Source organism: Pteronotus mesoamericanus, unplaced genomic scaffold, assembly GCF_021234165.1.
Source record: "Pteronotus mesoamericanus isolate MK-2021 breed Mesoamerican mustached bat unplaced genomic scaffold, CSHL_Meso_final scaffold_54, whole genome shotgun sequence".
Classification (NCBI taxonomy): domain Eukaryota; kingdom Metazoa; phylum Chordata; class Mammalia; order Chiroptera; family Mormoopidae; genus Pteronotus; species Pteronotus mesoamericanus.
This window is the reverse complement of record NW_026555321.1, coordinates 183,485-211,143: the sequence shown is the minus strand read 5'-3', so window position 1 is coordinate 211,143 and position 27,659 is coordinate 183,485. Positions and strand designations below refer to the sequence as shown.

Here is a 27,659-nt window from a genome sequence, read left to right as displayed (position 1 = left end):
TTGTTGATGTTGATTTCTTTCTCCCTGTATGCATTTTGCCCTTCTGTTTATATTGTTCTATGCTCTGATGTCTGGCACAAAAAGGTTCCTGTGGGTTTTATTCCTTACCATTGTTGAATCCTTCTCTCTGCCTGTTAAAAGTTTTCTGTGTGTGTGCATTACACCTTATATTTAATACAGGAAGACATTTAGAAAGAAAATATAACCTAAGACAATAAAATCAAGACCAAAGATAAGTTGAACCATAAATTCAATTGGAATAAGTTCACCTATTAAAAGAAAACAAATCTCAGAATGTGGCAAACACCAAAACTTTGTGTGTAAGATACATATGTGAAATAGTGTCCCAAAAATTTACCTGTAATGGAATGTTCATCTGTCCTTCTTAAACTATTTTTTAAATCTTATTTGCTATACATACAATTATCCTATATATAATATATTGTCTCTCTCTCTTTCTATATGCATATTTTAACTGAACAGGGCTGTTTTCAGTCTTTTGTGTAAAAGCGTGAGGTTTGTGCTGGTCCTTCCTCTCTGTTCACTGGAACCTCAGCTGCTTCCTGTCCCCACGAGAGAGCTCGCTGTCGGGTTCAGGCCTCAGACTCTGAGCTGGAGCAGTTGGTTCGTGCTGTTCTCTTCCCTGTACCTTCACTCCAAGTTCTACACCAAAACTGATTCCCCTCTGTCAGGGGCGAGTCCAGGTCCCTGGGGTCTGGGGTGGGTCCCGCACGTCCCTGCGAGCCCACCGCCACATTTTCGTGGCTGCTCTATTCCATATATGTTATTATTTAATATAACCCAGTACTGACTCACTGCTCCCCTTTTTCTTTCTCAGTTGAACCAAACCTTTCTTTGCTGACTACAATGAAGTCTACTGAATTAGTCACCCCAACTGCGTTTGCCTTCCTTCAAATCCGAGGGCACAAAAAGGAAAATCCCAGCAGCCTTAAGAGAACTGAAGAGCCGTCTGCCTCTGCAAAGGGCGAAGGCCACAAGTGACGTGATGTCTCAGGTCACCTGCACCCTGGCCCTTGGGTCCCTAAATCTGGAGAGGCATTCCAGGGGGTCCATGGAATGTCAGCCGACCCTCTGACAGACTGCTCCGTCCGGGGTGCAGGTCATGTGTCTATGTGGTGGGCCCGCTCTAAGTCAGTCCAAACTCCAAGTTTCTGTTGGTTCTTTTCCTATAGCCAGTGGTCTTGTGTTGTCTTACCTGCTTTTATCTAATTTCACTTATTTCATTCTATTTCTGTGCAGACTGAGGGGATGTGCCTGTACTTCTTCATTTCTGGGGAATCCTGCATACCAAGCATAATCCCCAAGTACCTTTTTGAAAGAGAATTGATCCCCCTAATGAACTTTTCCTTCCTGGATTTCATTTCCTGAGTATTTTTTTAACCTCACATTCATTGGGAAGGATCTGAGATTCTGCCTTACTTAAATATCTAAGCCACCTGGTTTTAAAATAAAGTTGAAATTAAGCAATTCCAAGCCAAATAATCGTCTGACATTTCTTCTGGCTCTAGTTTGGAAAGGATTTAGCACAGCACAAACATTCAAGACATCATGAAATTCAAAGAAAATGACTTCAACCTCAGCAGTGTTCTGGAAGGCACAAACAGGTGAGCTCTTACCAGCGGAATGAGCAGGCTAATGAGGTCGGTCAGCGGTTTGCTGAGCAGCAACAGGTCTTCTGCAGCCTGCGTGTCGCCTCCTGAGCCCGACTTCTGAGCCTGGACCAGGGGAAGAAAAGAGAGGTGGGTGTTGGCGAGGCGGCTCCCCTCCATCTAGCAGACCGAGGCAGCTGAGGAAGACTCGACCTCGGCCCCCCGGCTTTGTTATGACCCGGCGACATGATGAAGTGCGCACGCAGCCCCCCCGCCACCGGCTCAGGCTGCAGAGGCGGCCCTGGGCGGCCCACAGAGACAGCAGCAACAAGGGCTGTCGCTGCGGAGTGACGGCCATGCTCACGTGCTGCGGTAGGCAAGCTCTCTCTCCAACAAGCCTGAAACGAGGTGCTGCTATCCCCATTTTTCAGAAAACTGGGGTTCAGAGAACCTACGTGGTTCACGTAAAGCCCCACAGAGAATGAGTGACAAAGCCGGAGGACGGACCAAGGCTGTGTGACTCGAGATCACACACGCTCATCTCTCCTGGGCACTCTGCGCCTTAGATATGCACTCTGCTGTGATTTCCTTCTCAACATGCACAGATGACACCTAGAATATTTGTTCAATGCACTGCTGAGCGAACAGTCTTCAGATAAGGGCGGCGCTGTTTACAAAGGCCACACTGTGTAGAAATAAAAACAAGAAATGACAAGTGACTGCCTGTAACGTTAAGTGTGCCCTCTTACCAGGAGTTTTACAGAACTGTCTAATTCCAGAGATTTCTAACACAGAGATGAATAATTTCGTATTGAAAAAACACTGATTATTTATCATGTTTGCCGTAGAATATACACATTTTATGCACATGCTCCTTGTTTTCAATTTCACTCGGAAGAAAAGCAGCTAGTTGGAGGCAGTGCCCTTTGCCAGAGGCCGCAGAGCAGGCTGCAGGCTGCCCACCTCAGGCCATTACCCTGGACTCCAGGGCCCTCCTCAGAAATGCCACGTTTCCTTCTGCACCCCGGGCCTAGGGACAGATTTTGAGTTCCCTTCTTTCTTTGGTTCAGAAGAACTTGACTGAATATCAGATGCCTGCCTTTTAACAACTTGCACCATAGAGCGACAATGTGAGAATTTCGATCCAGAAATCAAGAGGGAGCACCATCCCGAAGGTCTGAACCTTGGCTGTTAATTCCCACCTTCTGAAGCTCTATTTGAGAGGAATACGGGCCTTTTCACATTCACCAGCCCAAGGCCTTGGCCCGCCCAGATGTTACAGTCCAGGCAGGCGAGGGTAGCAGACTGAGCTGGTGGGGGCCACAGGGTTTGAGAGAAGTGGTTGGATTTGTTAGATATTGAAGGTAAAAAACCTCCATTGTTTTGTGACAGATCAGATGTGGAATTAAAAAAAAAAAAAAAAAAAGGAGGAAATGTTAAGAATGAGGGTGGCGGTGCGTGCCAGAAGGAGAATGGTTTCGGGAGGTGAATCTGGAGTCCGGCTTTGGCCACTTTCCACCTCAGGTGGTTACGGGGCATCCCTGCGGCCGCGTGGAAAAAGCTGCTAGAGGGCCTGTGTACGGATCTTGGAGAACTCGACATGGAAATATGAAGTTAATAGTTTTAAACAAATAAAACCTGAGAATGTCAACCTATGAGCCATATGTAATACCAGATGGCAATACAGCTTGACCAGGATGAGATGAAGGAATGCAGCTGACTTCTCGGCATACGGAAAGATCAGGGGGATGCGCCTCCATTACGTCTGGCATTGCTACGTGGGGCTCATGCGTGGGGGCAGGTTCTCAACGAGAGGTGAAACAAAGCACAGAGGGAAGGCATCGGGGGAGAACACGGCATAGGCCGTTCCTCAGGCGGCTGCTGTCTGACGTCCAGGCAGGTGTGTGCACGCAGCGGAGATGGCTCGCCGTGGTGTGGCCCAGCCCAGCCCAACACTCAGCATGTTCCCCAAGCAGCATCACGCACAAGCTCGCAACGCACAGAGGAAACGGCTCGGGCCCCATACTGGGGGGTCTCGGGGTTCAGTGAAGAGGAGAACAGGCTTCCCAATGGCGGCTGGAGGCGGAGCCTGAGAACTACTATTGCAGTGGAAAGGGGGCTTAAATGGTGCTGAAAGAGAAGGTGACGTTTGGACTCCATCGTTTGGAAGTGGGCTGCAGTCTACAGAAACGAAACGGACAGCGGAGTTGCGGGGGCTGGGAATCCCATGGGGAAAGGCGTGTGGACGATGAGGTGCAGGGTCCTTTCGGAAAATACCAAGCCAACTGCGTGGCGTGGGGACAGCAGCACGGAAGCCTGGTGGACGCGGCTGGAAAGGCGCCGGGGGCTGGACTGTACGAGGCCTTGGGCGTCTCACCAAGGAGTTCAAAAATGGCACTGTCAACAAAATGCTCAGGTCTTCAAAGGAAAAGAGAGGCGTGAGGAGGCTTAGGGGCCGTGGCAGACAAGTCTCACTTGATTTCAACCACCAGACAGAGGGAGGCCCGTGGAGAAGAACGAGGAGGGGAAGCTGCAGAGGAGCCAACTGGGTGATTCCAGGAGGTACTAAAAATAGAGACCAGAGCCCCCACCGCAGATGACCTTCCTGTGTGGGCGCGACCAAGCAGGCCTCGGGGGCCACATCGCAGTCCTGGGGCAACGCCAGCACACCCGCCAATCAGCAGCCACGGGCCCGCCCTGCTCCCCGGAGGGCGGCACAGCCAGCACCCCCGTCACCTCAGAAATGACAGACCGGACCCCGAGTGGGAGGGCACGTGGCCTGGCTTTTACTGTGGAATCCCCGCCTTCCCTCGCCGCCACATTCACCCCGCAGCACCCTGTCCCTTTCAGTGGTGGCACTGGCACAGGTGTGATGAGATGATGACTCGCTTTACGTGGGTGTGCGGCCAAACGGACGCTCCCTGAGGGCGAAGGCCCTTCCTGTCGGGACCCCTGATGAAATCAGAGGTGCCTGGCCCTGTGCGGGGCTCTAGTGTGAAATAAACCCAGAGGTTACCATCTCATGGTAACCTCTGCCAGGGCTTAGTTTATTCAGTCAACAGTCCCATGCGCTGACACAGAAGTAAGGAAGTCACAGGCCACAGGAAACCCTCTGTAAACAGGAAGTGGAGGTGAGCACCTTTCTTCTTGCTGCTGTAAAGGACACAGCAACCTTTCATTGCTTACCTTCCTTGGGGCAGGTGCGCGTGAGGCAGTATGTATTTACATATGTTTACACATCTGTTATTCTCTCATTGAAGTCCCATAACAAACCTGCAGAGTAGGTACGATCGTATCTACTTCCCAGGAAAGGGACTCAGGCAGGTGAAGCAACTTGCCCAGGGTCTGACAGGTGGAAAGGGAGGGCGGGGCTGGGATTTGAACCCAGGGCATTCCGGCTGCAAGGCCCCTGTGCCCCCCAGCACGCCGGTGAGCCACACCTCCGGGCCAGGAGCACACGTCTGTCGCTGCTTCCACACCTCTCACGTACACCCCTCGGAGGGGTCGCTGAAGCCAGGGCCGCTCCGAATCCCAAGGCGGGGCGGGGCGGGGCCTGGACTTCCAAGGGAGGTTCGACACCTGCCCCCGCCCCTCCCTACGCCCCGTGCCCTCTCCCTGCCGCATGTCACTCTCCTCCCTGAAGAGGAGACGTGCTTCACAGATCTAAGCACCACCATCATTCTAAACCCAGCAACCCTCCGTCCCTCCATCCTTCTATGTTAGAGACCTTCCTGTTAGACATTTTTGAATGCGGAAGAATCCCCAGTGCCGAGGGTGGTTATAAGCAGGAGGGGTGACCCATGGCTTGGAACGCACACCCAGCTCAGTGTTGTCTGAGGCGGTGTCTTTGATGCACCCACCACTTCTTCCCCAGCCCTTCCCCCCCAACTCGGGCAGACTGACGCCAGGTACCCTGGAGATCCAGGTCGGGAGTGAAGCCAAACACAGCGCGTGGCAGACGTTACAGCAGAGGATTTAGGAAGGCGGCAGCGCAGTAGTGGTGAAGAAAATGAAAAAATTAAAAACAGGGCTCTACTGGTATGCTCGCAAATGAGAAAAGAATTAGAAAATGTTTGTATTAAGGAGTTTTCTTTTAAACACCCTTGAATATCTACCTCATAATCACTTAGGATAAAAGAGGATTTCTGTTGTTCTGGAATTTTGAAACTTCTGATCCCTTTTATCTACAATCTACAAAATATATCTTTTACACATTGGTATCATCAAAGCACCTTGTGAGAGTTACTAGCGACTGCTTCTTGAGGAATTACATGAAACTACCACTATGGAAACTGAAATAAGAAACAATTATTCTCTGAAGAGACACTAGAAAAGAAGAAAAGCTAAGCTAAACCCTTAATCCAGGATTCTGTAAGTACGTAACGATGCTCTGCTGTTAATTTAGAATTGAGAATTACTGCAGATGAGCAAAGAGAAACAACTAGGTAGTTCAAAGGCCATGTGCCCCTATTCTCATCACAAGTTTGGGTCAAACACTTATTAATTACCATGTTTGTTGAGGAGATTTTCGAATTATTTATTAAACCACACTAGACAAGCTGAATACTTGAGCAGCTTCACTGTGGACAGAAGTTACCATTTATCACAGTGAGAAGTAACAGAGACCGAAGCAGGGCCCAGCGATTCATCGCTGGTGCTGCTACTCTGACTCTCGGCAAAGCATCCCAACAGTTCGGTTTCCACTTTAGCTTCTGCAACTGTTCAATTCACTAGGCTATTGTTTGACTTCTCTCTCTCGTAATTCTACCAGGATTTGAAATACACCCATGAATTCCTATCAGCTGTGCGCTTGCACATGACCCAAGTATAGCTGACGCGGCCGGCTGGGGAGCGACCGCGGCCAGGGAGGCAGGCACGGGGGGTGCGGGGTGGGAACCCAACACAGAAGGTACCGAATAAACCCACATCCCCTTCCTTCCTGAGAGCAGGGTAAGGTTGGGGCAAACTGACTGAACACGCTCCGAATTCTCAAAACCATCTGCAATTCCATGTCATTGGTCCTAAGGGAAAGCAATTGCTAAAGTCTACGTGTTGTGTTGTGTGTGTATGAATGGACGTGTATGTGTGGGCCTGAAGTCGCCATCCATCGTTCCCGCATCGTTCCCGCATCCTCCCCGTTGGGGCTGGGCCCAAGCCCCATCCCCGGACAGGAAGGGCCGCGCGCAGTTTGGCCAACTGTGGGCTGCCAGTGGGCTCGTGATCAGAGCCAGGGCCGGTCCCCTGGTTAGCGCCGCTAAGTCTCTGCCGAGACCTCTCCTGCTTTCCTTTCGGATTTTGTGACCACATTATCTGTCCTTGACATTGGTCACCAGAGATGGCTTATTTGGCCGTCTCTCTCTAGAGAACCTAAGTGCTTTCTGAAAAGTAAAGACACAGTAGAGGGAGATGAGAAAAAAGACACTGAAAGGGAAGCGAGCCACAGCGTGGAGCTGTTCCAGCCGTGGGACCGAGGCCCCCTACCTGCAGGGCCAGCCGGACAACACCGGACGTGTAGGTCAGCATGCCGTGCAGAATGTCCAGCAGGGAGCACAGCAGCGTCGCTGCCGTCTCGTTGTTGTTTTTGTTGTCCACATCCAAACACAGGGTGACCATTTCGGTGAACAGGTAGCGGACATGACGGACCAGTCCTGGGGGCAGAAGGAAGGACAGCAAAATGCTCATCGTAAGTTATAAAAATAACGTGTCGTGTAAACCCAACAGAGCAGGCATTTGTACTCCACGGTGCACAAACGTAAAAAGTCCTTCAACTGTGCTGCACACAGATACTGCGGGGCAGAGTTTCCCAAAATGCATGTTTCCAGGCCTTGGCCCCAGCGAGGCTGCTCAGGGGTCCTGCAGCCGGGGGCAGGGGTTAGGGCTGAGGATTCTGTGTTAAACAGGCTCCCCATGTGACTGTGATGAAAAGGTCCCAAAAATACGCTTTGGGAAACACTGTCCTACACACAGACAGGCTTCACCGGGATGGGGGACTCCCTGACACTGAAGAAAACATGCCGTATGTGAACAGACTGTCCTCCCCAGGTTCCCCAATGGAAGGTCCAGCTCTTCATGCTGTGGATCAGGAGTCACCGCAGGGCCTAGCAAGGGGCCTATGAGCAATCAGGTTGTTTAAAGAGGGTAACGCCAAGCAGCAGGTTTTTTCTCACGCATTCCGGGAAATCCGAAATGGAAGATTAACTGTGATCTAAAGAGACTTGAAATGTAGAAATGGTAAGCTTCTATGACCTTGTCTCTGTAAGCCTCATACTAACAGTTATTCTTCATCAACTTTTAGTTTGATGCAGCCTATCCCAAATTCATTTTCACATTTGAGCGGCATTATTGTTTACATTTAAGTTGGCATTTCTATTGTTAATATTACATAGAATTAAACTTTGAATTCATGAAAATTGATCTAAATATAAATATGATGACTCTACAACATGAATAATGTTATAAACCTGAATGGTGAACAGAACTTAGGCATGTGTAGATTGTCTGAATGTTTTAGAAAAAGTGAATCATCATACAAATATTTTACACAAGCGCATGGGGGAGAAAGGCATGGGAAGGAAGTATGACATGTCCTACAAGCTGGATTTTATTGGAACCGCATTCCAATTGTCCCTGGTTCTCAGATGACCAAGTGGATGGAAACTCCACCAAGTACAGCCATTCAAGCTCTGGCACCTCTTCCAAACAATGCCCATTGTCATTTCCAATAAACCAATCTAGTTTTCCTAGACGAGCACAAGGCAATTCTTAGACCACAAATGTAATTGACTCCGTCACTAAAGGCAGAGAGAAGCCAAAATTACAAAGGTGTCATTCAAAGTTCACTCCTTGTGGCAGAAACTGGTACAAGTCACAAAGCTGAAGATATCGTTGAAGGGAAAGCAGAATGAATTATTGCCCAATTTCTTTATCAAACGACAAGGTCTGACAGCACGTATCATCGATGACACAGAGCAGAAAAGCAATTACTATGACATGTGCATTATAGCAGCAGGCCTTCTCCTTCGGGTGAGAATGCGCCGCTCATGGGCCATGGACCAGCCCCCAGCACGCGCCACCTCCCCATAGGGTAGAGGGCTGTGCAAGGCAGTATTTAGGACAGAAGATGTGTTCCTTGGCGGGGGGGCGGGGGGTGGCGTACCCATGATTACTTTGTAGATGATTAGAGGGACGGTGAAGCGGGGGGAGGTGAGTACTGATGAAGTCCAGTCACATAACCAGTGGCCCTGCAGAAGGTGGTGGTGGACCCCTGGGTCCCATCTGCCTGCTGCTTGATTCAGACTAAAGAGCTGGGGAGCAACAGCGTCCTTCCCCACCCTCGTTCAGTCCTCCCAGAAGGCGAGCAAACAACGCCCACAGGCAGATCCCAGCCGGGGCGGAATTCCTTCCAGTCTGCTACGTGAGAAGGCAGCAACAAACACCACGCTCTGACGTGACACACAGACATCACCTGCTGTCAGGGAAGGTGCTCACAAGAGATTCTAAACTAAATAGGACATAAGTACTGGCTGATCTCAGCTGCACAATCAGAGCTCTTCAAAGCCAGAACTTCCACTTCAGGGCCAAAATAAAGGTTTTTCTTATTCAAACTTTTATTATGAAAACAAAGAAAGTCACAAGACAGTTCCGATAAATGAATTCCTCTTACCCCTTTTTAGAATCGTCAACATTTTGCCATTCTTGTCTGATCGACCCACTTCTATTTTTTCTTCTATTTTAAAATAAATCAGATATCATCTGATTTTTCCCATAATGCCTCTGTATAGTCTAACAGATACTCTTTTTTAACAACCACAATGCCATTACCACTTAATAAAATTAACATACTTAATATACTCAACACATACATTACATTTAAAATTCAACTGTCTCAAAACTGTCCTTTTATAATTCATTTAAATCAGAATACACACCAGGTCTGTTTAGTTGTGGCCCTTAATTCTCCTTCCACATCTAATAATCCTTTCCCCATCTACAGTTTTTTATGCTACTTATTTGTTGGAGACATTAGAACAATTTCCTTGTGGCACTGCTCCCACATCCCTGTACTTCCTGAAAACTGGTAACAAGACCTAGAGACTCAATTTAATTCAGGTTCAATTATTTTGGAAATATTACCCAGGGCTGGGTACTTTGTATGTCCTGTTGCATCATATCTGGAAGGATATACTGTCTGGCTGTTCCACATTAATGACGTTAAGATTGATCTCCAAGGTTCAGGGGTTGTTAGTCTAATTCACCCAATATAAAGTTCCTATCAAATGTTCACTAATGACTCCCGTCTAGTCCCATTATCACGAGCCTCTTGCAGCAACCAGTGGGGAACGGAGAACGGAAGGCCATCGAGGAGGCCTCTGTGGTCACGCCATAACCAAAAGGAGGGCAGACACATCACTCAAAAGGGTGACTTGTTACCGTGGCGACAGGGAAGTGGGGCCAGAAAGAAATAGGAGAAAGGTGCCATCACCACAGGAAATGGGGAGCAGGTTTTCGAGGAACTGTAAACTAGCTCTTCAGATTGTGATGACATCCGAAAGCCAGTGTCCAAAGGCTGTTAGAGGGTAAGGCCTAGAAACCAGGTGGCACGGTCCAGGCTGGGAAAAGCAAGGTCTGAGAAGATCAGAGAACGGAGAATTTCCCCCTAAGGACGGGCGACACTGAGGGAGGCATGGAGCCCCAAACTGAGGGTCTGGTCAATCCCGACAGGGCAAGGGATTTACAGAGGGAATGGAGGCAAAGGGGCGAACATACCAGGGAAAGGCTCATGAGAGTATTATGCCACAGCTATTGAGAAATGACTAGAATTCAAAAGAAAAAGGTGTCAAGGATGTCTACTTGACACAGTTCAAAGCCCGAGAAAAGTTCACTGGTAGGGTCATTTCCAGGTCAGTGGCGCCTGTCATTGGTAAAATCTGTTAGGTCCTATGGCCTGAAGTCAGACTTCAAATTGTCACATCTTCTCGCACACCATGAACGTTTTGACATATTTGCTTCTATGCTGTGCCCAGAATTTCCCCCTAAAGGAAGCCAGGAAAATGCAGTTTCTTGGAAGGAAGAAGGCCTTGGGGCTTGAAGCTGCATTCACATACACTGACGGCATCAGGTGTCCACACCCACTGTGGGAGCGAAGGGAGGTCCGTCTCTTCACTGTGGCCCATGGGACTGGAGGATTAGACTGTTAACACTGGCCAAGTTCTGAAACTGAGCTAATACGTGGTGCATCTGGCTCAAGTCAAGGACTAGATCTAAGAAGGAGCCAAGGGAAGGAAAGGAAATGAACATTCCCCTGTTCTGGTATTTTATCAAGAGACAGAATGAAGTATTGCCAGGGCTGTGTTCCCCACAGTGAGAACTTCCCAAGTGATCAAACTGGCCATAGGCACAGGTGTAGGGCTCTTTCTCACCTTCCTCTTCTACTGAACAGGCTAGTGACAATAGATGACAGCCAGGGGCCTGCACCCAGGGAAAGGCCCACCCATTCTTTGCTGCTGCTGTTGTTTTGGCCTTTTCTCCCTCCTTTTCCCTCTCTCTTCGCACACTCAGCCTGAGAGGCAGTAGCTACCTATGGCCTCAGTCAGCTCTGCTCCAGACCCCTGGGCCAAAGCACAGCGGGCTGCTCTGTCTCCTGCCTCTCCCCACCGGGGCCAGCTGGCATGCCTCTGCGCAAAGCAAAGAGGGAGGCTTCCCTGCGTGGGAGTGTTAAGATCCAAGACTGAGGTTTAACTCTGCTTCCAGACCGGCAGGTGAACCTGGTACAGGAAGCAAGGCTACAAGCTGCCCTCCACAGAGACCAGCAGAGTGAGAAGGGTCTGGGTGCCTTGCTTGCCTGTCATCCGCTCAGAGATGCAGTGCAAAGGCATCTGGGAGAGCACTGCAGTATCTGCCTGTCCCCTGGTCAAATGCCATCACAATAACCACTCAATACTCCATCCTAACATCTCTAAAGGAGACGAACATTCATTAAGCCAAAGGATCCAAGAATTATTTGCATTAATTATAACTAACTCATCAAAAAAAAAATCCAAGAATTGTTTTGTATTAATTATAAGCAAATCTCTAAAGGAGTCACCCCGCAAGTTATTTTCAAGTGTTTAATGTTCTGGGAATATTAATGTGCATGAGCTGTTCCTAGCTCCGGTCATTGTGTCCCTATTATTACTTTTTCACAATCTGTTGGGAGGTGAGAAAAAAGATGAGACTATCTTTTGACATGCCAAGCTTTTGAAAATACTTCATATTTCTACCATGAATGACTTGACTAGAAGATTCTAAATCCAAATGGAACCTCTCCAAATAGAGGCTTCCTTCTAGATAATCTGACACATCTTACAAATATGAGGTCACTTCTACCAGGGCTCACTCAAGTCAACTTCAACAGACAATCTGGAAGAGGAGCAGAAAATCATCAGAGAAATTCCATGTGGGGAAACTGTTCTTTGCCACATAGATCAAAGCTTAACCACCACAACCAGAGTTGCACCACCTCAGCTGAGTCAGGAGTCTGCTTTTTCAATAGAAAAGCTTGGGGGCGGCGGGGGGTGGGGTGGGCGTGTGGACGTGGCGATGCTGGTCTTGGACACAGTGACCGGGTAAACGGAGGCGCCTGTGAAGAGCAGGATCCTGAGCCACAGCTTCCAAGCTCAATCCACCTCTTCTGGCCAAATGGCCCCTGCAAAAATATGTCCCGGCGTCTCTCAGGGCAGAAGTTCATGAACCATCCCAGGGCAGCTCTTTGCCTCTGTTATTCCAGCTCCTTCCTAAGAGGCGCTGGGAGTCCACACTGTGCCCAAGACCGGGCCAACACATCCACCCCGTCCGCCCCCCAACTTTGCACAGCCAATTCTGCACTCCCTCTGCCATGGAGGTTCCACCTAACCCCCTACCCAGACATCATGAGCCCATGGAGCTGGGCTCTCCCAACAAAGGAGGGGTCACTGAAGAAGCTCCGCTGATGAGGACGAGGAGCCAACTCACAATTCTGTGCTCGGCTGAAACAAAGGCTGGGGACTTCTCTAACACGACAGGGGTGAATGTTTTAATTAAATTCTTTCTTCCAAAAGCCTGAAGGGACTCCGTGCTCAGAACATTCATTATGAATTACATTCCTAAGACAACTTTGTATGTGAGAGTATCTTAAAAACGAGCTTGCCTCAGCCCCCCTGAGCCCACACTCGTCCCCAGACCCTCCTATGATTAGCGCAGAAATCAGTTTAGCACTTAGAGCCACAGAAAGAGAAAACTGTATGAAAATCTTCCAAGTATGCGATTTATATAAAAGACCTGACTCTTGTTTTAATGGCTTTGGCAATGTGGTAGGATGAGTAATGTCCCTCCCCTCAAAGGTGTCCACATCCTAGATCCTTGGGAACCGTGAATATCACCTTACGTGACGAAAGGGACTTTGCAAACATGATGAGGGATCTGGAGATGGGGAGATTATCCAGGACTATCCAAGTGGGCCACGTGTAATCCCAAGGGTCCTTCTATGAGGAAGGCAGGAGAGCAGTAAGGGGGTGACAAAACCAAGAGCTTGGAATGCTGAGGGAGGAGCCACAAGCCAAAGGATGCAGGTGCCCTTACAAGTCTGAGTGTTCAAGGCAAGGAAATGGAAGCCTCCAGAAAGCATGGTGCCCTGCCAACATTTTGACTTACATTTCTGACCTCCAGAACTGTGAGAGAATACATTTTTGTGTTGTTTTAAGCAACTAAACTTGTGGCTTTGTTGCTATGACAAAGAGAAACTAATACAAGGAGGGAGCAAAAGTGATTGTCTTGGCTTAGTCTGCCACCTTGACCAAGGAGTCCTCGGCCCCTGCGCCTGCCGATGAGATGCATTTCTGAGTCTGCATCCACTGACGGACCAAGAACTCGGAGGACCCAATTTTGACACTATATTCATTACATTTGTTTTGTGGAAAACATTTGTGGATGGGCTCATTTTTGTTTAGCCAGAAATATGGAGGAAACGATGTCATTCAAATTATATGAGAGAAAGCTCATCAGAAACTAACACAGTGACCGTGGTCAACTCAGTCCATCTTACGGAGTCGTGAATCCCTCAGGAGAAAATGAAGAAGGAGCCCTGTGTGGTATCTGAGGTTTCTTTTAGTCCTGATATGTTATAATTATGTCAGAATGTGACAAATGAATGTGATTTATCTCTAAACCTATTAAAACTTAGTGGAAAATTATTTCCATACACTTTCAGTAAAAATGCATAGTGATAAACTTTGACTATTATTTATAAACCAATATTCTAAAGCTAAAAATTAGATACTAGAATAAGCTAGTGCAGAAAAACAGTGATGATGTCAAAAACCCTAATAGGTTCCTATCATGTGCCAGGTACTATTCTAAGTGCTTTAACAGGTCTCTAACAGAAATCCCACTGACAAGTCCATTTCACAGGTGATGAAACTGAGCCTCAGGAAGGTGAGGTGCCAAGGCCATGGGGACCCACAGCTGGTTCTAGCACCATGCAAGATTGCTTTTCTATAACTGAAATGACTAAAAATGAAAAACGGAAAAGAAGACTGCCATGTATAATGTGTAAATGCAAAAAAAAAAAAAATAAGAGATGTATTGAAAAATAGATAACGAGGGAGAGATAACAGTAAGAAAGCTAAGGGCAAGGCTGCCCATACAGAGCTGACTCTCTCCCACCTGCAGAGAACTACAAAGGGCTAAAAAACGAGGGGAGAGACGGGGCAGAAAACTGCCACGGCGCCAAGGCAGCCTGCCTTGGAAATCAATCTGCTTCATTAAAACCTTATTTTGCAAAAGTTATTTTTGTATTTGTACATAACAGGCCCATTATCCCCATGACAATCTTTTTGCTTCAGTGACACCTTTCCGCATTAGTTAATTAACAGGTGCCAGTCAAGAGCCGGCCGTCCTGGCTGACACCGCAGGAGACGCAGAGCAGTGTTAGACATTCAGCACCGGTGCTGTCAAGTAAATGACAACAATCACCAGGGAGCGCATCTCATTTTCAGTCTTATGGTGGAGAAAATAAATACCAGTTAGGAAGATTTCGATAGGCAGCTTTTACATATCAAATTTCGGGAAAATGTGAAGTCGCATTGGAAATCAATTCCAGCTATAAAGGGACTGGTAAATGCTCACTTAAATATGGACGTAAAAGATGAAGTTGGCAGGGAAAAAACCCATAGAGGAAAATAAATTGAGGAAACATGGTTAAAGCAGAAAAGCATAACACTCATTCTTTACCACCTTGCACTTGCCTTCTTGATGGCTCTTGGCACATGTGGCCTTTGGGAACGGCTGCCATCTCTTGGGTTCCAGGGCACTCCACTCTCCCGGGTTCACTCCCTGCCCGCCTCTCAGTTCCCCAGAGCCCCTTCCTCCTCCACCCCACAGTCGGGCGTTTGCACTGACCTGGTGGGTGCCTGTGCTGCCTACTAGACCATCAGCCCCCACAGGGCAGGAAACCAGAGCAGAGTGATTCCCAGCTCACCTAAGCCTAGCACGGGCCCTCGTCACAGCGGGGGCTTGTGACGCATGGGCTGAGTAACTGACATTAGAACACGAACAAATAAGGACTCATTCCAGAAACTCAGATTAGTAATTATTAAAAGGCCCATGAATGCAAATCATATCTACGAGTGTGTGGAAATTTTTTTTTTAAATCACCCAAATGAGAACAAGTAGAGGTTACCTCCCACCAATCTCGGCTAGCAAAATTCTGCTTGCTAGGTGCTAGTAATAAGTATACAACCTTGAATGTTAATCCACACGGCAAATGACTAGGACTTCCTCACACATGAGTCCTTTCCCTTTCCCGACTTTACACATTAGCCTGATTCAGAGAACAGGACTGCCGGGCTGATACCTTTGAAAAGAGGCCAAAGGCATGATGAGTTTTTCCTAATCCCTGAGATTCGAAACCACGGCGGCAAATTGTCATTTCCCTCTCAGCCAAGTGCCTGCCACTCAGCCCTGGCCGCACAGCTTCTGTGCATCTCTGAGTGCAACATCAGTTCCTTTCCTGTTCAGTTCTGACTTGTCATACCCACATATCTAAAAGGGCTGGTTTAGCCTCCTGTCTGTCCTCTCTGCCTCCAATCCCTATCCCACAAGTAAGGCGGCCCAATCGTGCCCAACCTCATCAACGTCACGTCCCCACAATGCCAGGAGAGCCAGTGCGCCTGCCCTCACACCTGACCGGGCCAGAGGCCAGCCCAGCATTCCAGGCCCTCCACACTCTGGCTCCAGCCACGCCTGTGACAGGGAGCCCCACGTCCACCCAAGACACGCAGCCCCCTGCGCCCTGGACCCTCACGGCCAGCGCCGCGCTCTGTTCCCACTGTTCTCTGGAGCCAGGGCGGCCTCGGTTCCCCATCATACTGACAGCCTCCACTTCACTCGGAGCACACATGCTCACTCGCCACATTTCCCTTTACAAGCTTCTGCATGTGCCAGCCAACAATGCAATATCATCTTGCATTGCTACTTATCCTTCCACATGAAATGCCTCTCCCCAGCTGACTGCAAGCTCTTCAAGGAGAGGATCTATAATGAAATGGAAAACCCATTTAAAAAATAGAGTATCTGCATTTAAACTGAACAGAGCGCTTTTAGTGAGTCCTACAATGTCTGTTATGGTGTTTGGAATATAGAAGGTGTGCAGTAAATACTTTTGAATGACTAAATAAAAAGTAAATTTAGATAAGAGAGACCATAAGACTACTGGCACTTGAAGGCAAGGGCTAAATCTTGTGATTCATTCTGCCCAGAGCCCTTCTCAGCGGCTGACACCCACCAGGGCTCGATAAATGTCTGTGTGAATCACAGTGAGGATGGCGGCAGAGGAAGGGCACTGTAGTTCGGTGAGGGTTATAAATACCACGGATTAGAGATTGTTGCAAAAAGACAAACATTCCATGCCTGAGATTAACAGTCACTTGGAGGATGGAATAAAAGACAAGATCCCATTTTTAATAGAAATAAAAGATGGTGAGACACCGAAGAATAAATATAACAAGGACTCTGCAAGGTTGACATGAAGAAACACTTAAAACCTTATTGAGAGACACAGAATCAAACACACGCCATGTGTTTTCATAGGAAAGCTCAAAGTCAAACATATGTTCAGTCTTCCAACATTAATCTATAAATTCAAAATAAACATAATAAAAATAAGCAGGTAATGTGTTTTTGAAACTAGACAAACTAATTACAAAGTTATCATGGAAAAGATCACCAAGTAAAATAGCAACAAAACCTCTAAAAGCGGTAAAGTAACTAAAAATGGGAACTATTCCAATCAAATGTTTAAGTATATAACAATACCATAAAAGAGTTTGGCACTAGCATGTAAGCAAATAAAATCAAAGGGAAAAATGAAGAGGCCTAATATCTACATAAAAATATACAGAAATTTAATACAATGGCATTTCCTGTCAATGGAGGAAGGATGGAACCTTCACACAATATCGGTGATAGCCACAGTCATAAATAATAAACTCTGCTCTCACAACTTAAAACCAAATAAATTCCAGGTAGATGAATGATTTAATAATCAAACCTCAATCCATAAAAGTAATTTAAAAAATGAAGAATTTTTAGAATTGAGAACGTATTCCTAATGCAACACAAATCTCAGACGCCATAAAAGATCTACAAATAATAATTGAAAGTTCATAATTTATGTAGTAAAATACATTAACAAAGTTAAAAGTCAAGCAACAAAGTGGGAAATATTTTCATGATACATCACAAGGGTCAACTTCCACTTGTAGAGAAAACTGACAAATCAATAAGAACATGCTAAAAACAGGAGAAAAGTGGTCGAAGGAAAGGAGCAGGTTATGTTTTCAAAGAGAAGGAAATACAAACGGCGATTGAATAAATGAAGAGATGCTAATAATAAGTAAACTTCAAAAACAAACAAACAAACAAACAAAAAACCCAGAGAGAAGAGAGGGGACTCTGACCTCCAGTCACGGCATCATCACTGGAACCAAACTAGTCCTTCCACCATAAACAACATTACACCAAGACAAAAACCTACAACATGACTGTTTTCAGATGTCACACAACAAACAGCACAGGACTCAGATTCCTGAGAGGGAAGATGCATGCACGAGCCCTATAATCGCCTGGCATTCTGCCTGGACGAACTTTCCAGACTAGGCTCGAGGTGGCGGGGCCTACGCAGAGCCCGGCAGTCTCACCTGCTGAGGAGCAGGAGACGGGAGAGGGTTTGCTGAGGCAGCCATAGTCTGCCTGCTGACCAGTGGAGACAGTGGGACTGCTCGGAAGAGGAGCTTCGGAAACCAGCATAGCGGTACCCTCGTCTTTGGTCGAGGACCACGATGTTCATTGGATGAGATTCCAGGAGGTGTAGCAGAGAAGGGCCCCCTGAAAGCTGTGTGAGAGTTGAATGAAGAGCCTGAATACTGCACAGAGCTGGGAGACAAGAAGTTCTGACAATTCAGAGAGAAGTCATGCAAACACTCTGAGATTTCAGCTGAGACCAGAAAAGCCACAACTTATTAATAGACCCAGGGTACCAAAAAAGAAAAACAACTTATAAGAGTTAAGCTAAACCACCAGTGAATTAATTGACAGCCAGAAAAGAACTCAACGTGGAAGACAACAAAATTAAGGTGCACAATATAGTCTCCAGAACTGTCACCATGCAATAAAAAAAGGTATTAATCTGCAAAGATTCAGGGAAATATAGCTATAATTAAGAAAAGCACATTTAATAGAGACACCAAAATGACCCAGGTTGTTTTTTTTTCTTTTTTTTTTAAACAATTTTATTTATTACTTTTAGAGAGGGGGAAGAGAGGGAGAGAAACATTGACTGGTTGCTTCTCACACGCCCCTATCCTGGGACTTGGCCTGCAACCCACGCATGTGCCCTGACCGTAAATTGAACCAGTGACCTCTTGGTTTACAGGACGATGCCCAACCCACTGAGCCACGCTAGTCAGGGCATAACCCAGGTTGTTAAAGCAGCTAATCAAAAGATGTTGAAAGACATTTTAAAATATGGCCATAATAAATTAGCAGGTCAGAATGCCTTAAAAAAAATAAAAACTACAAACCAAATTGAAATTCTGGAACTACAAAGTGCATTATCTGAAATGAAGCATTCACTGGCTGGAATGAAGATCAGACTACAGGTTATAACTAAAAGAGGTCATGAAACTAGAAGACAGATCTATAGAATTTACCCAATATAAATAAGAGAAAAAAAATCAAGATTTTAAAAAATGGAAACCATATCAAAAAAACTAGCAAAACATACATGCATATGTGTGCATATATACACACATATATCTACACATATTATACTCGCATATAAATATATAATAACTGGGGTTCTAGAGGAAAAAGAGAAAGTAGGGGAAAATATTTGAAGACAAAATAGTCCATACTTGATAAAACAAACAAAACATATTTATAAATTCAAGGAGCTCAGCAAACCCCAAGCAGGAAGGTTAGAAATAAGACCATAACAAGGCACATTAATAGCGAGACTTCTGAAAACCAAACATATTGTACAATACCACAGATAAAAAGGGATATTCCATATTGACATAAGAATCAATTTATCAGGAAGACATAATCATAAATGTAGGAGCACTTAACAGAGCTTCAATATACATAAAGCAAAAACTGGTAAAACTAAACCAAAACAGGCAAGTCCAGCCATAACTACAGATTCTAAACACTTCTCTCTCAGTGATAGGAATGTACACACGAAAATCAATATATAGAAAATCAGCTTTAAAAAAATCTGAACAGCACTCACAATCACCTGAAGGGCATCGATTTGTACAGACACTACATCCAACAACTGTGGAACACGCATTCTTTACCAGAACACATGAAACCTCCAAGACAGACCACGTGCCAGGCCAAAATATTGTCTCGATAAATTTCAGAAACACTGAACTCTTAAGGGTGTGTTCTTTCAAAACAACTGGAAAAAGGTTAGAAATCAATCACAATAAAGTATCTAGAAAGGCCCAAATGTATGGATATTAAACAATAAACTCATAACACAACCAGGGATTAGAGAAGAAATCACAGGGAAAATTTTAGGTATGCCAAAATGATAATAAAAATCTAACAGTGCTTAGAAAGAGATCTGTAGCTCTAAATGCTGAAAAAGAAGCAGCTTTAAAATCAGTTCTATACATTCCCACCTTAAGAATCTAGAGGGAAAACACCAATGAAGCCCAAAATAAAAAAGAATAAAGAGAAAAGTAAATACCAGTAACACAGAAAATAGACAACCATTAAAGAGTCTCTTCTTTTAAAGACTATACTATATACTATATTTTTAAAAGACTTTTACCAGAGGTAGAAGACTATGTACTGTACGATCCCATTTATGGGAAGTGTCCAGAAAAGACAAATCTACAGAGGCCAAAGCTGAAATGGGAAATCTGGTCCAGCAAAACTCTGCTTTAAATCTTATGAGTCTGTATTACTTTGTCTTATCAAATTTGGTGACAAATACCAGGCTCAATTAAAATGGACTCTGTTACATGTCTTTCCCTGGGCTCACTTCATTCACTCTTTGTCATTTTCTTGCTAATACTTTTATTGAGCTAGGAACTCAAGTCTTAGAGGTAAAGTGCAACAGAACATTGGTTTTCAAAGTTATTTTACTGATCGTTCTTTTGCTAGAAAACATGAAGCACCCCAATACATATACAAAACGAGAGAACAGAGGTGTCCTCTTGAAATGAAAAAGGTGTCTTGTTCGAGATCCGCCCTTCAACGCCCCTCCCCATTACCCACCTTCCCCTGTGGGGTCCTGGGCAGCCAAGAGTTGGCTGCACTGAGCAGAAAACCCTGAAGTAAATATTTGCAAAGCCTCTGAGGCACCACATGGAACCCTAGTACTTCTTGGCTAAGTGGCAGCTTTTTCCCTACATGCAAGGTTCCAGGGACAGGGCACGCTCGGCAAATTGTTGTTGTGATGAACAGGTTTTTTAAAATGTAAAGTACTCAAACCAATCAACATTTTCTTTTGTGACTGACATTTAATAAACTTTTACCTATCTGAAGATCAGAAAGACATTGTCCAACCTTTTCTTCTAAGTTTTGAAGCTTAGTCTTTTATGTTTAAATACATAAAACACCTGGGCTTGGTTCTTGCGGATGGTATAAAGAGGAGGTCCCATCTTTTTCCTTCCCATACTGAGAAATAATCACTCCAGGACCACTTATTGAACACTCCATCATTTCTCCAGGGATCTGGAATGCCATGTCTGTCACAAAGCAGAAGCGCTCTGTTTCTGAGCCACTTTTCTGTCCTATGGGCTTATGTGACCAATAGCGGAACAAAAACTCTGCTGTCTTAAATAGTAGAATTTGATTATATAAGGCCTTTCTTCTTTGCTATCAATCTTAGAATCAGATAACCGACATGTTTTCAAAAACGAAAGCCAAAACTCTGATAGTATACTTATTTTGCTAATAAGTTGTGAGTTGCTATACTCCTTAATCTGTCAACAGTGGCCTACAGACTAAAAACATTTCATATACACCCCAACCATTGAGAAAGGAGATGCCAAGGAGGGCAGGGGACTGCAGGCCAAGTGATGCGACAAAGGCTCCTACCGTGCATGGGGCAAGAAGGCTGGATGTCCGAGATGGATCCAGAACAGGAAGAGGCATTCGAGATCTACCTGTGACCATCCCCTGGACACTGGGGCGCTGCGAAGCATTTCAGAAGAAGGGTAGTCTGTGTTTCATAGACTACGGTGACCGCGCAGATCAGGAGAAAGCATAGGATGCTCTGAAAGGAAGGGGCGCACCTCAGCACCGGACGGTCCTGGGGGGTGGCCGGGATCGTGAACCGGAAGCCACAGCAGGACAGAACGCACACACAGAATGGTTCCCTAGAGACGAAGGTGTCGGACATGGGTACATATTTTACTCCTTATTTGTTTAACTTGTACCCAGAACATATTATATGAGAAAGTGCACAACACTCAGGCAGGCGTAAAAGTTGCTGGATGAAACATAACTTAAGATGCGCAGAGGATGCATTACAGAATTGTACACCTGAAACCTATATAATTTTATTGACCAATGTCACTCCAATAAATTCAATTTAAAAAATAAGATATGCAGATGACACCATCTTACTGGCAGAAAATAGTGATGATCAAAAATGACTTCTGACGATAGCGGGAGAAGAAAGTGCCAAAGCAGAGCTCCATTTAACATCAACAATCATGACTACAGAAGAAACACACGACTTTAACAAAGACCAGGATAATAATGAAATCGTGGAAGATGTTGCTGACCTAGGCGCAGTTATCAGTTCCAATGGGCACTGCAGCCAAGAAATCGAGAGAAGGCTGAGGCTCAAAGGCGGCAGTGGAAGACTTAGAAAAACATCATCAGGAGCAGAGATGTGTCATTAGAGACCAAGGCTAAGACCATCCACCCGCTTGCATTCCTAATTACTATGTATGGATGGAAAAGCTGGTCTGCGGAGAAGGCTGGTAGGAAAAAAAAGTGGATCGATTTGAAATATGGTGCTGGAGGAGAGCTCTCAGATGCCCTGGACAGCCAGAGAGACAAACAAGTGAGTCCTGGAGCAAATTCAGCCAGGAACATCACTGGAGGCAAGAATGACAGAACTGAAGCTGTCCTACACTTTGGGCACATCATGAGAAGGCAGCGCTCTTTGAAAAAGACACTAATGCTGGGAAAAACAGAAGGTGGCAGGAGAAGAGGAAGCCCAAACATGAGATGGCTGGCTTCATAAGAAAAGCCACAGGCGTGAGTCTGCAGGAGCTGAGCTGGGCTATTGCAGACAGCACAAGGTGGACATCACTCATTCACAGGGTTACCAGGAGTCGGAGCTGACTCAACAGCACACGACTCACACCTACTTATTTTAATTGCACTGAGGTCATAAACCAGTTAGGGAGACTACTGGTATCTTTGCTACATCAAGTTTTCTAATCCATGAACAAGGTATACACATCAGCGGATGTGTCAGGGCGCTGCGACAGATTGCACAAAGGCAAATAAAAACACCAAGAGATCCAAATTTAGCTGTTAACAAAACGCATGTCAAACATTTCAGAGATCACTTGTGAAACCATCACGGCACCAGTTCTTGTCCCCACATCTACAGGTGACCTCGGAACTGAAGAGGACCCGGAGATACCGTTGCCTGCTCTAGCTTTCCAGGGTCTGCGCCCTCCTCCAGGCCTCCCAGCTGACAAGAAGCGACCAGATTAGAAAGAGCTCTAAAGGTCCCGTCCTCTCCGAAATTCTGAGGAAAAGTCCTGCTAATGTCACAGAGCACCTTTTTTGGGCGGGGCGGGGCGCAGAATTGTCTATGTAGGTTAGAATGTTGAAGAATATTAAAAACCACTGAGTTTGACTGACTGAAAAATGAACCTAAATACTAAAGTCTCTTTTTCACATGATATTTAACTTAAAATATGTATGTGTCATCCGTATATATGCTTCATCAATCACTTGGTATTTTTTGGTCTTTTAAAGAAAGAAGAAACCGGAATATTCTACAATGGCATAAAACAACACTGTTCCTCTTAAAAAATCTGAATCTTGCTCGTGAAGCAAACGCATCTGAAAAGTAATCGAGGGCTCTGCGAGAGGGGCTGGAACGAGGAGCACTGAGTTCCAGGACCTCCACCCCCGGAGCCGGTCGTTTGAATCGGTGCTTCGACTTCAGCAATAGGAAAAGCCATGTTGGTTGAGCCCAAATATCCCAAAAACAACGTAAACACGACAAAACACAACAAAAGCACAGCACTGAGGCAGAGAGATGTTTCCAGTTTTTTTTTTTTTTTTTTTTTTTTTTACCTTGGATCATTTTGATTTTGAATTAAGACTGGGAAATTCAGGAGGAAAATGCTCATTCCCTTCTCTGGTGTGGCTCACTTTCTCCCCTCGCCCTCTGCTTAAATGTCATCTTCAGAGAGAGGCCCTCCCTCATCGCCCTCCACAGAGCACCCTCATCTCCCATGTCCCGCCTCCTTATTGTTCATGTCACATTTTGATCTGACACACATTTGACACAGATTAGTTACCGGCTCTCTCATCCAGAGTGAATTAGCTCTCAACAAGCATTTAAATAAATATGTGAATTAATAGTGAGTGAAAATAAAAGCCATTTCTCTTATTTTGGACTATAAAATGGCTTGGGTCTTCAACCTGATGTATGCAAATAAGGAGTATAGAGCGTAACTTTGAATTTCATTTTCCATCAATTTCTGATTACCTACTGATTAAATCTGACAAGCTGCAAAAAGGAGAAAAATCATTATGAGATCCCAACCTATCATCTCAAACAACCTAAATGTAACTAATGACATGTTTTATTCTACATAATAGCTTTTAGAAGGGGAAAATATATGGCCACGATCTCACTGTAAAAAAAAACCAAATTCAATGAACTGTGCTCTAAATTTGAACAGAGCTACATAAATATATAGTTATACTTAGGTCTATAAATATAAACTGTAAACATATTTAGAGATAACATTTGCAGAAAGATCATTTTGAATCTCATGAGTTTTAATATAAAATTCACTGAGTTGTTGCTTTTATCAAAGATGTGTGTATGTGCATATATACATACAGGGTCTAGCAAAAGTAACGCCTGCTTGCGTGTGGTTAGTGGGCAATGATACAGGTGTAATAATTTATAGTTTTAATTTGAACATTTCACCTAAAATGTCATATGGTGTGCTTGGGTGTGATATTGCTACGTTATAGATTTACATGCTTATAATTTTATAATAAAAGGTTTTATAATAAAAAGGAGATGTTTCTGCAGAACTGTATTTTATATATACACATATATAATTTTTACACACACGTACGCACACATTGTCTATTTAAGAGAAGGAAACGAGCATTTTCTCAAAGGCATCTATATGCCATGTTAATTCTTAATACAAATAACGATAATGATATTATACCCACTTCACAGATGAGGAAGTAGTTCACACATGTGCCCTAGCCAGGTGCATGAGGTCACAGTTACCATGTGGTAGTGGGAAATGACAAACAAATCTGACTCACTGAATCTAGGCTACACATACACCGAATGTTTACCTACTATCTACATATACTATCAATATGAGATATTTTAGAGAAAATTTTCCCTGACGTGCAGTAGACATACAAAAAAAGTATAAATATTTAAGTGCACAACTAGGTGAATTTTCCCAAACTGAACACACCCACGTAACCAGCCTACGGCTCAAGAGAAAATCACCGGCACCCAGAATCCTCTTGTGCTCCCTGCAGACATTATCCTCTCCCCCAAAGGGAAAAGTCTACTCTGACTTCTAACACGGAGGATTAGGGGCTTGGCCTTGGTTTTGCAGTTTGTGTAACTGGGCTCACAAGGTGTGTTCATGCGCTCCACCCATGCTGTGCCAACAGCAGTTGCAGTTCATTGCTCGTGGCTGTGGGGCATTCCACGGTGTGGCTACACCCCTGTATGGCTAAACATTTGAAAGCTGTTGAGCTTGAGTTGTTTCCATATTTTGTCATTATACATACTGTGCTAGGAGCATCCTTGTACATGCCACTCAATGTTTTACAGTTTTCAGTATGTACACAATTTGTCCATTAGATTTCTTCTGAGTTATTTAAATTTTGAGGTGCAATTATAAATGTAATCATTGCTAAATTTTCTGTTTATGGTTGGTAGAAACACGATTGATTTTATATTGATCTTATCAATTGATTTTTATATTGACCTTGTAACTAGTAATAACACTTCATGGATTCTTTTGAGTTTTCTAGATTCATATTCATGTCATCTAAAAGTAATGGTAGTTTTGTTGCTTTCTTACCAATTTTTATGCATCTATTTCTCCTCTTACCTTATTGCACTGGCTAGGATCTCCAACACACTTTTTAAAAAGTAGTCATGGTAGACAACTTTGTTATCCTTCCTTTGTTATCTCAGGGTGAAATTCTCCCTATTCCAATACAAATGTGACATTTGCTTTAGTTCTTTTCCAGCTATTTATTCAACTAAGGTTAATTCGCTTCTAATATGAGTAAGCCAACAGTTCCAAAATTATAAATGTGTTATATTTTGTCAAATGCATTTTCTGTCATGTTATTATTTTAATTGTCCATACAGTAAGAAAAACAAAACTAGAAATGCCTGTATCATAAATAGCACATGAATTAATGCAATCATCTTTAAGATTTTATTTATTTTTAGAGAGGGGGAAAGGGAGGGAGAGAAACATCAATGTACAAGAGATACATCCATCGATTGCCTCTTGCACACTGCCAACTGGGGACCTGGCCCACAACCCAGGCATGTGCCCTGACCGGGAATCAAACTGGCGACCATTTGGTTCGCAGGCCGACACTCAATCCATGCAGCCACAGCACCCAGGGCTGATATAATCATCTTAAAATGAAATTACAGTGCACAGCAACATTTATCAGTTTACATAAGAGCTCCTTCATCCTACCCTGCTGGACTGGGAGGGGATATGAAGGAATTTTCTGGTGCGGTAGCCAGTGAGGAGGGAGAAAGCCAGATGAGAAAACGTCAGGTCTGCAGCACAGAGCAGCAGCAGCCAGAGAGAAGGGGCTGGAAGCTGCCGTGTGGGTCTCCCACCCATTGCTGGGCCCTGGAGACCATTACTCTCGCAGTCTGAACAGGCTGAGAGGCCAGCAAGATGGGTTTCTGAGGCATGGAACCAGCATGCTGGATGGAGGAACACGAGTGCAAGCCGACAAGGAGTCAGCGGACATCCTTTTTCGAGTTTAGAGCCACGCAGCAGGCACTCTGTGGAAATCCTGGGGTGTGGTCGCTGTTTTCCTTGCAGCGGTGGCCGTGTTTGCTCTTCCTTTCTTGCCTCCTCTTTGAAGTCTTCTAAGATTTTTCTTCATATTTCCACAAATGTATCATCAACGCCTCTGTTTACTTTTCCTCTCAGATTCATTTTCTTCCTTTCAATCCTGAGTCCCTCATTAATAAGTCATTTCCCTGTTGTCTATTACTTAACCTAGTGTTTTTGTTATTTTAGACCACAAATCTCCAGAGTGATCCACTGGGGTGTGATAAAAAAATATTTGAACTTGGCTTATAGTAATTTTTACCAAAACAACAACGACTGGACCTTTCCCTGGATCCACAGGTCACTTCGCTGCAGCGTGAGCAGGGCGTGGGAATCCGGAGGCAAGGACGGGGCGTGCTGGGGCTGGGACCCCGGGAGCTCCGTGCACCTGCAGCACAGGGGGACTTAGGAGTGGTTTGTGTGTGTCTGGTTAAATGAATGCACCAATTCTATTGTTTAGTTTTACAATAAAAAAGTAGACAGTACCTTACAGTACTCTTTGGGGAAAAAACAAAGGAATCGAATGTAACAGTAATAACAAACACAACCAAACAACAACAACAAAAATCAGAGAAAGTCTCCTCCTTAGAGTTTTCCTCAGGCACACTAGGATGTTAAAAACAAGGAAAACCTAACCCAATCTGAGGAGAAATCAGCTAAAAAAATTTAAATTGTGAAAACTACTACTGTTACAACAAATCTTACTATGTATATGTCATGATATTTTAGCTAGGAATACGAATGCATCATAATTAGAAAGGAAATTTATTGCCTAAAAATCTCAAATCTATGCCTTAAGAAAGATTAGACAAAGAGGAAAGGACTTTAAATAAGTAGTGAAGCTAAAATTGGGCAATGACCACTATATCACACCACATATAAAAGTTAACTTGGTAAGTTACATAGATATACATATAAAAGGTAAGTAAAAAGCTTCTAGAAGAAAGCATAAGAGAATATCTTTATGACTTTGACACAGGCAAAAGTTTCTTAAACAAGGTGCAAAAAAGCATTAACCCTAAAAAAATGTAAATTAGATTTCATTAAATTAAGAACATCTACTCATTAAGTTTACCATTGAAGGGTATTAAAGGCATGCTTCTGAATTGAAGAAATTACCTGGAATTTCAATTTGAAGAAAATATTTGCAATATACATATCCAACAAACGCATC

The 27,659-nt window shown here is 44.7% G+C and overlaps 1 protein-coding gene across 1 annotated transcript in view; it reads right to left on the bottom strand.

The window, feature by feature from the left end:
- The window catches only part of ULK4 (unc-51 like kinase 4), a 233,621-nt gene that overhangs the window by 23,121 nt on the left and 182,841 nt on the right, over positions 1-27,659 (bottom strand). The window contains exons 33-34 of the mRNA XM_054595876.1: positions 7,092-7,258; positions 1,638-1,736 (exon numbers count right to left, since the gene is read on the bottom strand). Coding sequence (XP_054451851.1) covers positions 1,638-1,736; positions 7,092-7,258 — 266 coding nt within the window. The remainder of the gene's footprint in view (positions 1-1,637; positions 1,737-7,091; positions 7,259-27,659) is intronic.